The sequence below is a fragment of the Aulonocara stuartgranti genome, assembly GCF_965226115.1.
Source record: "Aulonocara stuartgranti genome assembly, chromosome: 17".
Taxonomy (NCBI): domain Eukaryota; kingdom Metazoa; phylum Chordata; class Actinopteri; order Cichliformes; family Cichlidae; genus Aulonocara; species Aulonocara stuartgranti.
Genome location: NC_138953.1, coordinates 577,336 through 590,389, shown reverse-complemented (window position 1 = coordinate 590,389; position 13,054 = coordinate 577,336). Strand labels below are relative to the sequence as shown.

The window sequence follows — 13,054 nt, the reverse complement described above, 5'->3', positions numbered from 1 at the left end:
AGGAGAGAGGCGGAGAATAGGCTCCTCTGATTATTTACGAGCACGTGCAGAGGATGCCCAGCATTGTCCATAATGTCCATCAGTTTCTTTAATGTCCTTTTCTCTGCCACTGTCACCAAAGTGTCCAGCTTCATGCCGACCACAGAGCCAGCCTTCCTGATTCGTTTTTCCAGCCTGGATGAGTCCTTTGCTGTGCTGCTCCCCCAGCACACCACAGCATAGAACAGTACTCCTGCAACCACCGACTGATAAAACATCCTCAGGAGCTTCTGCAGATGTTGAAGGACCTCAGCCTTCTGAGGAAGTACAGTCGGCTTTGGCCTTTTATGTACAGGTGCTGCGTGTTGCATGACCAAACAAAACTTTCAGTGCACTGTGAAAGTAAAAAAACAAACAGACAGGAAGGCCTAGTTAGGACATATCTAAGCATGCTCTTCACCTTGGAAGGGTAATTCAAACCAAAACTAATTGGCAGGTTCAACTTGGTAACAAAAGAAAATGCCTCAGCCAGATAAATCCCCAAAACATTCATCCATCAGCCACACACACCACATAACACTGCTGTTCTATTAGATAATGAGTTTCTTCCCATGTAGCCAGGTGTGTGTCGAGGTAAAGCCTCCCCCACACATCAGAACCCAGAATCTATTAGTGCCACCCATTTTAAACCCTCTCTACAGCATTCTGTTTGCACCTGCTATCATTCAATCATCTTTCCTAACATAATACTAGTCCACTAGTTTACATATCACCTCTCATCCCACTAAGTGAACTGGACAAGATGATAAAACAGAAACGCATGCTTAAGATGTTATCTGGTCTTCATTGCATGTGTATATGTCTTAATAGGATTAATGCATTTTCTGTTTGTGTGTGTGATTTTTGTGTGTCTCTCCTCCTTGCAGTGTTTCAGACACTTTTCAATTCTCCACTCAAAGGCAGTCGGTTTTCCTCCCCAGGTTCCTTAGCCCAATTTGATCTCCCACACTAAACAACAGCGTTCTTCCATGTCTCCTCCCCCTCCTTCCACTGTACTCTCGTCTCCCCCCTTGCAGCAGTCCATTGCATCTCCATCCATCCAGTCATGATGATGGTGTTTTCTCCTTGCTGATGCCTTTTGCACATACTGCTGTTGCTGCTGGACCCCTCGCTGCTCAGGATACTGCTGTTGTCTCTTGACCTGCCATGTTGTTGCTTTTGGATCTGCATTTCTTGTTTTCAGGGAGACGTTAACATCCTTGGAGCTTGCTTTTCGGGATGAGGAACACATGGAAGTGAAGCTGTAAAACAATTCAGCCAAAACTCGTCCTGGGTGTTTCTAATGATGTTAACCTATTATTTTACTCCGACCGCCGCCTGTGGAGATTGATCCAGGTCTGCTTCCCACCTGCAACTGACACACTTAGACATTTTGATCATTCTCATCACTACTTAAATCACACATCTCCCCTCGCTTTTGTTTTTGAGCCAACAGAACCACGTCATCTGCAACAAGCAGAGATCAGATTCTGAGGTCCCGGGGCAGACCCAGGACACACTGGAGAGATTATATCTCTTAGCTGGCCTGGGAACGCCTTGGTGTTCCCCCAGACAAGCTGGAGGAGGTGGCAGGGGAGAGGGAAGTCTGGGCTTCTCTGCTTGAGCTGCTGCCCCCATGGTCCTGGACAAGCGGGAGAAGTTGGGTGGATGTTATATTTGAAGTGCTTACAACTCATAAACAATGATGTCTGGAGACCAGAGCTCCCTCACAGGTAGAGAAGTCTTAGTGACACCATCACACTCCTTGGGGTCCCAGACCAGGAACTAATTGTGCCAGTACTGCCACAAAAGTAAATCTCCAGTGTAACATTTAAATATGTGAGCAGCTTTTTACAGTGTCCATGGTTATTCCTGTTATAAATGTTACATTTAGTGAGTACTTACCAGTCTCAGCCACAAGAAAGTAGTGAGTATCTGTGTTTTGTCATTCTGAAATACAGTGAATATTAGTAATCCTGTTACAGACTGAATTGAAAACTCCAGAACACGTAAAAAAACCCTCTGAATCACGTACAAACTCCAAAATACGTAAAAACACAACAGAAGTGCTTCAGGATGCTCGGGGCAGTGTTGAGCTTTTGTTACCTTGTGGCTACACAAGCTAGGAAGTACCAACGACCGGATTTAGTGTGTGGTCGTAACAGGTAAATGAACATTCTTACAACATTATTTGTAATAATAATGCTTGTGTATAAATACACAAACACACATGCTTTCAATTGTGTAATTTAAGTGATCTAGGCAGCTCCGTTTTGGAAGTTCAGTTAACGCTAGAAATGTATTTTGGAATTTGTACGTGTTTTGTCTCTAGGGGCCACCGCATATATTTATATAAACATACATAAATAAAACCACAGGTTTTTGTTTTTTTTACATTACTAATTTTGTGCATAATTTTATATTGTTGTTAATAATAAATTAATTAAAGCAACGAAACAACCTGAAGAGCCGGTTGGGAGTTGAAAGAGCCGGCTCTCTAAAAAGAGCTGGAAATCCCATCACTAGAATGCAACACACAAAAATCAGTGATTCTTGAGATAAGGAACAAAACATGTCCGGCAGATAAAACCCAATTTTGTGGTTAAAAATATGCATACAAGTGTTACCCAACTGCCTAAAAGACAAACCAAGGCAATGTTTATACAACAAAAGTATGATTTAGCATTTTTTATACATATATATTTATTTTAAATGGTACAATACATTACCAGTACCTTAAAAATCCGCTGTCCACAAGCAGGTGTGATAATATTAAAATACAGAAAAAAAATTAAATGTAAAATTAAAAATCATGGCTCTCGTCACTAAGTATTTAAGTCAATACCTTATATAATATCAAAATATGCAATTGAAAATTTATTAATTTAAGTGATTAAAATCGTGTCCAGAGTTTTTGTGAACACCATCAGATTTTTTTAAAAGTACAAAAAAAATCAGGAATTATTGTGGGCAGCTTACACTCTGAGGACCCCTTTACCACTTCCTGTTTGCTACACATGCCATGAGGTCACTGCTGTGATAATTTTTTATTTTTTAAAGATGCAACAATTTCAAAAGCATTTTTATTTATTTAACTTCAGGTCTGCCAATAAGTGACAACATAGTGAAACAATAATCAGTGTGTATATGTATACTTTTTAATTCATTAGCTCAAATCAAACCCCACAAATTATTCATGCACCACAGTCACAAGACCCTTCTCAGATACAAATTAGCTAGTTCAGTGAATGGGAAAAAACTTCACTTTGGTTTTCCAAGCAATCTGCAATGTAAAAACAAAACAAGAAAGTGTGCACGGTATTTTCAAACAAGGAATTACAAAATTTTGCAAAATGAAGAAACAAATTGAAGGCTGGCAGTCAACTGTAATAACCAGCTAGATGGACAGTACTAGAGTTATGTTGATTGCTCACAGCCTGGGAAAGACTGACTGATGTAATTAGTCGACCTGCTCAAATATAATTACATAAAATCAAACTTAGAGACAGCATAATTTGTCAGGTGCTTCCTCTCTTAGGAAGACATTGGAATATGTCAGCTTTGCATCCCCCCCCTCATGTTTCAAATGAATTATTGTTGTCATAACAAAAAAGTTATTAAGATTATGTGCCACCATAGTCTGCTCCTATGAATTTGAAGCATACATATTATAGATAAGATGTGTCTGCATAGGCTGCTGAAACACATCTATCCAACCTTTTGAGGACATATGTAGGATAAAAGAACATTAATCATGTTCTTGATAATTGGAGGTTGTGGGTGCATGTTGTGTGGCAGGTGGTGCGCCAGAACCATCTCCCAGGCATCGACCAGATGGACATTGAAGCCTTTGAACACAGCCCTGAGTGCCTTTAGCCGCTGAAAAGTGTACCAGTCGCTGTTGACAAATGCACCAGAGGGTGTAAAAGATTTGGGATTTCCAGTCCGAATGACAACCACAGTGCCTGGAGCCCTGGACAGTAGCCTTACCACTGCCCTGCGAATGGACATCAGTCGACGGATGTAGAACTCAATAGGGAAATTGTCAAAGTGTGCCCAGATGCCAAAAACTACTACAGTGTTACTACCTCCAACCACATTGTCCAGCTCATTGGCAATATAATGCAGCTCCATGGATGGGACATTGACAGTACGCAGAGGAGGACCGTGGGCGCGGTGCGTCACAAAGATATTGTTTGCATAGTCCAGCGCCATTAAAGGTCCGATAGACTTGGGGCTATGCAGGTTAAACTCCTTTAGATCTAAAAGAATTCCAAAGGGAATAAGTTAAGCTACATGAATAAAATGGGGTGAACATCATAATGTTGGTTTACAGAAGGGTTTGCAGAGAAGCTACCTGGTAGTGATGCATTAAGGTACTCAAACCACTGCCTCATTGTGGAGTCTCCATACATATGGACCACCTTTCCTTTCAGACACTGAGTGATGGCTGAGGAAGTGTTGAACTGTTGAACTGTGGAACCATCTAGTGCTCGCCACACACCCTGGTAGTAATAGCCAGAGGGTTTAGACCCCCCACTGCTGCTGCTCACCTCTGACTGACCTGGTAAGCAGGAAAACAAATAATTGTGTGTGTTTTTAACTTAAAATGAAAAGACCAAAACAAAGCCTTTCTTTAACCTGTCTGTAGCATTCAAACCCAAGTCAAATTCTTACAAATGTATTGCTGTATTTTTCTAATTTTGATTTCATGAAACATCTGGTCGATGGCGTGTTCTAGAATGATGTTAAAGCTGACCCCAGCCCAGCAGCCAGAACCTGAACTTCAACTTGTAAGAAACTAATGAGCAGTCAGGTTGCCACCTCTGTTTCTCCCTGTCCATGTTTCTATAGCAGAATCACTGTGCTATTTTCAATTCCCATTACTAGTCATTGATTGGCTTCCAACGATCTGCCCTTCTACATGAGAGATCAATCTAATTTTAATGAGGTAAACCTCACTGCACTGCCCAATTCCCAGAAGTTTCTTTGTAATTTTATAAGAGACCCCTACGGTAAGTTAATTTCATCCACATCTTGAACTATGCTTTCATAAGAACACCCCCAGCTGTTAGTGTTATCAATAACGCATCAATAAAGTTCTCCAGATCTCCTGATCACTTACTCTTAAAATAACCTTGACACATCCTATAGGTGTCCAATATCAAGAAGATGCTAGTAAATGTTGTGGGAGTTTTAATTTATTTATTTATTAATGTTTGACCTGCCAACTGCTTATAATATATATCACAACCTTTTTTAAATATTTCATTATGGAGATATAGATGTTAGCGTACCTTTCTGTTTTGGCAAAATGGTGACGCTGGCTGGTCCTGAAGCCGGAATGGAGACTTTCATATTTACACCTCTGAAGGAAAGCATACACAATTAACATCTTCACAAAATTTGGAAAGAACATCTTTTTGAACTAGAAAATTAAATGTATTATGCACAGTATATACATTTTTAGTCACTCCAGAAATTTAACACCACAGATAACGCTCACCTCTGAAAAAGCTTCTCCATAGTTGTCAGGTTTTTTTTATATCCTCCATTGTAGTTGCTGATCCTGGCATTACAACTCAGATTTGTTGGCTTGTAGCAGAACCATGGCTCACCTGTATGGAGGTCAGTGTAGTTACACACAGGCTGCTCAGTTGGACGTAAACATACGTTACACGTGGTCGTTCTAGTGAACAAGCTTGAGCGGAACTGGCTCTTGAAGAAGATCCTGTCAGGTTCCTCTTTGTTCATCCTGCGCAGCTCTGTGACTGCCTCACTGGGATGAACCAATATCACCTGGTAGGACAAAGAATCAGAGTGTTGAAACAGTATCACATAAATATGTATAATGACGACAACCTTTTAGAACAGACTTTCTTTTTGATGGTAAGTAATTCATTCAGATTACATGCATGCAAGCATGAAGACAATGACAAAGTCAAATGTATTTATATATCACAATTATATCACAATTGCTGTACAATTAAGATAATTAAAAAATAAAAACATAGGGAGACATGATAAGAGTTAAGAAAAAGAATCATGAAATTGTACCAATTTAAGCGATCAGAAAGCTATGAGGGTGCTAATCTGTGCAAAGCCTTAAAAACAAATAATAAAATCTGAAAATTAATTCTAAAACTAACTGGCAGCCTGTGCAATGATGCCAGTGTGGTGTGAATAAGGCACGGCGGGTCCAGTGATCAGTGTTTTGAGACATTTTATTTACATCACAACACACCACACTCCAAACCCCTGAGTTCCCGTGTTTATAACTGGGCGGGAGTGATTAAGGATGCCGTGCAGCTGCGTCCGCCCTCCCTGCACGGCACCGCAGGCCACGCCCCACCACATACCCCCATCGCTCGACTGAGGCCGGGGAGCCATCCAGCCAAACCTACTCCACCCACCGCGAGCGGGAGAGGGGATCAGCCTGGACCGGCGGCGCCCCCGGGCCCTGGCCAAGCGACAGGGAGGTGTCTGTTCTGGTGGCCGCCCATGCATCCAGCGGCGCCGGTGATGAAGTGGGTCCAAGGGTCGCCCACGGAGCTGGACCGGAGGCCACCCATGTGGTTGTCACAGATTATTAGGCAGAGCACTCACTTGCAGGACTCTGAAGTTTAGAGAGAAGGTGAGGGTTTATTTTCAGTGCGGCACCAAGTGAGGATATCTACATATATACAGTGAGACAGATAACACCGGGCTCCGGGGGGTGGAGGGGGGTCTGAGGGGAAGGTCCAAGGCGGGGTACATATGCTCCTCTTCAACTTAATCCACAACTCACTCTGAATGTCCACTCCAAAACGCTCACTCACACACATCCACAGAAATCCAGACAGCAGGGAAGACGGGCAGGGAATCTAGAAGGCCTGTACACAGAGAAAAACAACGTGAGGAGGAACCTCTAGGTGATCACAAGAAATACTTCCAAAGGCTAGGCCACACTGACGCTAGGTAGTGTTACGCTCCAGCGAGGAAGCAGCCTCTCTTGCCATCTTAAGTAGTCTGCCAGGATCAGTGTGAATGAGCCACAGGTGTGTGTTCAGGGCAGGTTCAGAGGCGGGGACTCAAGGTCCAGTTCCGCCCTGGTGGGAGAGGCGAAGACAAAAAACACACACACCACGACCTCTCCAGATCTTGAGAACCATGACAGTGGCAAGCAGCGACACAGCCGGCGTGGCATTGAGCCGGGGCTCATGGACAGCTGGGCAGGCGTCCAGCACGCCGGACCACACCACACACCGGCCTCTCCGCCGCTGCCTCTCCCAGCTGGCGCAGCTCACGCACCGCCGCCGCTGCTGCTGCTGCTGCTGCCTCGAGAAGCCCCTCGCGCGGCTCCTTCGTCGCCGCCACTCCCGGCACGAGCAGCCTCTCGCGCGGTTCCTCCGCCACTCCTGGCTCGAGCAGCCTCTCCCGCGTCCTGGGTTTGGGCACCAGTGTGGTGGGAATGAGACATGGCGGGTCCAGGGATCATAGGTTTTGAGCCATTTTATTTAACATCACAACACACCACACTCCAAACCCCTGACTCCCCGTGTTTTTAACTGGGCGGGCGTGAATAGGGATGCCGTGCAGGTGCGTCCGCCCTCCCTGCACAGCACCACAGGCCACGCCCCACCACAGCCAGTATGGGAGATATGTGGTCTCGCTTGCGTGTGCCAGTTAGTAACCGTGCTGCAGCATTTTGGGCCAGCTGCAGGTGGCTAACTGATGACAGACTAACACCAGAGTAAAGACTATTACAGTAGTCGAGGCAAGATGAAATGAAGGCATGGATAGCTCTCTCAAAGTCTCCAAAACAGAAAAATGGCCTCACTTTGGCAAGTAGTCAAAGATGAAAGAAACTGGACTTGATTACAACATTAATCTGTTTGTCAAACATTAGAGTCGAAAAACACTCATAGGTTCCTAGCAAAGGTTTTTTTTTATATTTAAAGGGCCAAAGTCGCAGTGGACCAAACACAATCACCTCTGTTTTCTGTTGGGTTGGCTTTAGGAAGTTTAAAGCCATCCATGCCTTAACATCCTCCAAACAATCTAGCAAAACCTTCAGAGCACTCACAGATTTACATTTCAGTGGTAAATCTGTGAGTCGTCTGCATAACAATGGAATTGTTTTTTAAAAATTGAACCCATAGGGAGCATATAAATAGAAAAGAGAACTGGACCAAGAATGGACCCCTGGGGGACTTTTGTATGATATGTATAACTATGTAACTGTATACACTATTTATCATTGTGCACTGAGCATATATATATTTTAACTTTCACGTAGAGTCTTAAGCACAAGACATTTTGCGCACACACACACACACACACACACACACACACACACACACACACACACACACACACACACATTGCCTTGTCTTTGTAACCAAGGGGGGTTATGAGGGGAGGTACTATTGTTTTGTGTGAACTGTGTTCCCAATAAAAGGCAGCAATCGGAGGCCGGATTTGGGGTCATTCTCGTGGCGGACACAGACGAGGCCTCCCTTGCAAGTAATCGATCGATCGCTGACTGTCTTGTTTTCTTTCATGATGAATAAGTCTCTAAAACCAGCGGGGCTTGTGGAAACACAGACCCAACACCATTTTTATCTTGAAAGGTCTGGAGCTGAAGAAAGACAAGTTTCTCTAGGACTTTAGAAAGAAAAGGCAATTTAGAAATTGGTCTGTAGTTGGATAAAACTGCTGGATCCAGGTTAGGTCTTTTAATAGGTTCCACCACTGCATGTTTAAAGTCGGTAGGGACACACTCAGACTGAAGACTGCTATTGACAGTAGACAGTAAACTCATACCCACAGTGTCAAAAACATCTTTCAGTAAACGAGATGGGACCATATTCAGAATACATCTTGTGGGTTTCAAGTCGCACCGAACTGCAACAAGGGTTTTCCCTGTCACCCTGTCTCTTCAACCAAAGATCTGAAGAAGCTCTGGCCACACGTGTGTTACCAAAAGTCACAACCTTCAAGATTCAAGAGCTTTATTGTCAATACAGCAGTATACACAGTATACAGTGTGCCAAAATTCTGTTTCATCCTGTTCCCCCCACGGCGCCTTTGTAAGTATATGAAAGATATGTCTCCAAGAGATATAAAACTAGAAACAACAAATAAATAACGTGCTAAATCTTGGTAAAATTAAGGGATACAAAGGTACTAATTACTAACTATACAATACTAACTGTACGACAAACAAAGACAGGACAGAGACAATACAAAGTGGATTGTGCAGTGATATTGAATACCAGGTTGAGTCATTGTCAGGATATTACAGACGAGACACGACAAAGACATGTGCAAGATGTGCAAATGTAGTTTAGTTTAGATATGTGTTTAGTCCCTACGTGACTGAGTGTGCAAATAAGCATATTGTTCCCAGGTGGACTGTGTAAGTTTTTGTTGTTTTTGAGTTTTTTCACGAGTATTGTAAGGTGTTTGTAAAGGTGTATGTGTTTATCAGTCCTTTGGTGGTATCAAGTTGAGGGCTCTGACTGCTTGGGGGAAGAAGCTCTTGCAGTGTCTCCTGTTACAGTTTTGATCCTTCAAAACCGTCTGCTAGATGGAAAGAAGGAGAACGGTGCATGTGAGGGGTGGAAAGTGTCCTTCACTATGCTGTTCGCACGTCGGATGATGTGTCTGTCATAGAGTTGGGAGATGGGTGGGAGAGGGCCTCCAATGACCCTCTCTGCTGTCCTCACCATCCGCTACAGAGACTTCTTTTCAGCGAGGGTGCAGTTTCCTTACTAGATAGTGATGTAGCAGCAGAGGACTGATGTGAGGATGGGAGGAGGGAGACTGGCCTTCTTCAGTTTCCTAAGAAAGACACTGTTGGGCTTTCTTCATGATGCTGGTGGTGTTCAGGTTCCAAGAGAGGTCATCTGATATGTGCACACCCAGGAACTTCACACTGTTGACCATCTTAACAGCAGATGATGTGCAGTGGGTGTTGGTCATTGAGCTCTTCCTGACGTTAACAACCATCTCTTTAGTCGTCTGAACATTTAGAGACAGGTTGTTATTCTGACACCAGTCCACCAGGTGTTGTACCTCCTCTATGTATTCAGACTCATCGTTGTTGGTGATGAGACCCACCACTGTTGTGTCATCTGCAAACTTGATGATGTGATTTGAGCTGTACTGTGTAGTATTCTCATGTGTTAGCAGGGTGAACAGCAGTGGACCAAGCACACAGCCCTGCGGCGATCCTGTACTCAGTCTGAGGTTTTATCTCCTAGTTAGAAAGTCCAAGATCCAATTGCAGAGGGGGGTGTTTATCCTTGTCAGTCCAACTTCTTTACCAGCTCCTGGGGAACGACTGTGTTGAATGCTGAGCTGAAGTCAGAAAACGGTATTCTGACATAAGTGTCCTTTTTGTCAAGATGGGAGAGAGAAAGGTGAAGAGCAGACAAAATGGCACCGTCTGTGGAGGGGTTTGGGCTGTATGCAAACTGTAGTGGGTCCAGATTTGGTGGAAGTTGTGTATTAATGTGCCTCAATACCAGCCTCTTAAAGCACTTTGTGAAGATGGGCGTAAGTGGCACCGGCCGGTAGTCATTGAGTGCACTTCTTTGGCACCGGGATGATTTTCGTGGTTTTGAGGCATGCAGGTACCACAGCTGAGCTCAGTGATGTATTTAACACAAAGTGAAGTGCAGAGGGGGGGATAGAGGGGCTTGAGCACCCGTCCCTTTCCTGATGGGTGCCCACAGTGCCCTTTTGTTGAGACAACTTTTTAAAAAAAAAAAATTATTTTTTTTTATGTGTGTGTGTGTGCGGAGTCCTGTCTGTGCCCCTCAACAATAATATTTAACTATTAATCACAGTTTTGCTAAATAAAAGGATCTGGCTTGCATCAGTCACATGATCACATTTAACCAATGATCGCCCTTGACGGCAGAACGCGCTGGTTACGAGCCGGGAACGAGCTCACAAAGAGCACGCGCATTTTTTGCGGTTATAAGCTTGACCTTGAATTTAACCTTGATAAATTTTCCAGTGATTGAAAAAAGGACAGACAGTGAAAGAAAGAGGTCCCTACTCTAAGGAGCTTGGAAAGAAAAGCGTCTGGACTTCTTTAAGTTGCTTGAAGACGTTTCACCTCTCATCCAAGAAGCTTCTTCTGTTCCAGGGTCAAATGGTGGGGAGTCCCAGATTTAAACCCTGTGGGAGTATCTGCCCAAAGCGGGACAAAAGGATGGATGACCAATATGTCAATATTATGACCAATAAACAGGCAATATGTCTGTGACTGAGAACCTTCAGATGGTTTGAAAGAGGAGTGAAAGAAGCATCTATGTCCACTGTGAGCGACCATCTTTGAACAGAGGCGGGGTTTACGACACCAACTCTCTGCCATCTATAATCCAGTTTTGAGATCCTTCCCAGACGCCTTAACGCCCACTCACATCCTGGGCCATCTGACCTCAGGAAATCACATGATAAGTTGGGGCCAGGTTTCACAATGGGCTCACCCGAAACTCTGGCTGATTGTGACCCACACCCATTTTCACACCTTGGCTCATGTGATTAGATAGAGGATCATCAGGGGGTCCTTTTGTCCCTCTTTGGGCGGATACTCCCTCAAGGTTTAAATCTGGGACTCTCCACCATTTGACCCTGGAACTGAAGAAGCTTCTTGGATGAGAGGTGAAACGTCTTCAAGCAACTTAAAGAAGTCCAGACGCTTGTCTTTCCAAGCTCCTTAGACTACGATGACCTGGATGACTGAGAACCTTCACAGACATATTTGGTCCCTACAATCACATTCAAGATGAGTGTTAGCATTACCTGAACCTGTGCACTTCCTTCCCAGAGTAGAGAGAATACAGCAGAGTAGGTGCCATTGAGATAATCTGTTATATGCCCTGCAGCACCTGCACCAAGAGTCAAGTTGTGCAGCCGGGCTAGTAAGACATCTCCGCCGGACTTCTTTGGATAGCCTTGAAAGTCATACATTTTTATCATAACCTCCAGTTTATCACCTATGTACCACTGTTCTCCCCTCTTCCTTGGGAGAATGGTGAAGGTGCTATGGGCTGGATCACTGGTGTTGTTCAGAGAAAGAGGAGATGGTAATGGTGGAGTTTTAGGCCAAGCGATGGACTCTAGTACAAGGTGTTCTTCAAGAGCTTCCTCAGGGGACAGTGGTTTTAACTTGCAGAAGTTAGAATACATGTCAGCAGGTTGGGTGACAGTGGCAGCTCCTGGGATGATGATGGTGATGTCCAGTTTATCCCAAAACTGAAAAATTTGTGTGGCAAATACAAAAAATAGCAAATATACTCATTCATAATTCAGCTTTAGTTTTTAACATAATATGATGAAAGATTATTTTTGTGCAGGTATACCTTCTTTCATTGTTTTTCATAGGTTAATGCAGTTTGTCTGCCACCTTGTTTTTCAATAGAATAATCATGGAATGAATACATATAATACTGTTCTGTGTATTTTTAGCCTTGCTTGATCCATTGTCCAATTTCAAAAAGAGTAAAGACTGCTGCCTTAATCTATCACTTTGAGTTTTCCTCTTAACCAGCTGCCTAAAACCAAACAACAGCACAGCTAATGCCGAGCTACAGAAGAGAGAATTTATATCCTGTTCATAGCTTGTACTCACTACAGCCTGTTATAGTTATAGAATATTCACAACATACTTCATACCGTGTACATTATAACATACCATAATAGACCCATTTCTGTAATATACTCACATATCTATATTATTGCTAATATATATTGTAATATATCTATATCACTAAAGCACTTCTGGATGGATGCAAACTGCATTTCGTTGCCCTGTACCTGTGCATGTGCAATGACAATAAAGTTGAATTCTATTCAATTCTATTCTATATATTTGATTAATAACTTTTTTCAGCAGATATTTTTTATCAGTAAGGCAAGCATGCTGTACACTTACAAAGTAGTTATCAATTAAAAGTAAACAATCTAATTGTCACGTTTCTGGGTCAAAAGCATTTTCTGTTTCTGTTTTGGGTTTTTTCTAAATGATGATTTGATCGGA

At 43.2% G+C, this 13,054-nt stretch overlaps 1 protein-coding gene across 1 annotated transcript; it reads right to left on the bottom strand.

Moving 5' to 3' along the window:
• Window positions 1-3,345: 3,345 nt before the first annotated feature.
• On the bottom strand, window positions 3,346-12,251 carry LOC309692632 (NXPE family member 3-like). Its single transcript, XM_082511312.1, has 5 exons — window positions 11,818-12,251; window positions 5,525-5,817; window positions 5,316-5,386; window positions 4,376-4,582; window positions 3,346-4,280 (listed from the first exon to the last, which is right to left on the bottom strand). The coding sequence occupies exons 1-5, from the start codon at window positions 12,202-12,204 to the stop codon at window positions 3,727-3,729; spliced, it is 1,512 nt and encodes a 503-aa protein (XP_082367438.1). The 5' UTR covers window positions 12,205-12,251; the 3' UTR covers window positions 3,346-3,726.
• Window positions 12,252-13,054: the final 803 nt, after the last annotated feature.

Bases quoted from the DNA above. Each gene is read 5' to 3' on its own strand.
- LOC309692632 (XM_082511312.1), bottom strand. From the start codon at position 12,204: ATGTATTCTAACTTCTGCAAGTTAAAACCACTGTCCCCTGAGGAAGCT. The intron at 5,818-11,817 runs GTAATGCTAACA...TTGTCCTACCAG, and splicing joins AAGGAAGTGCACAGGTTCAG to GTGATATTGGTTCATCCCAG. The intron at 4,281-4,375 runs GTAGCTTCTCTG...GAATTCTTTTAG, and splicing joins CCTTAATGCATCACTACCAG to ATCTAAAGGAGTTTAACCTG.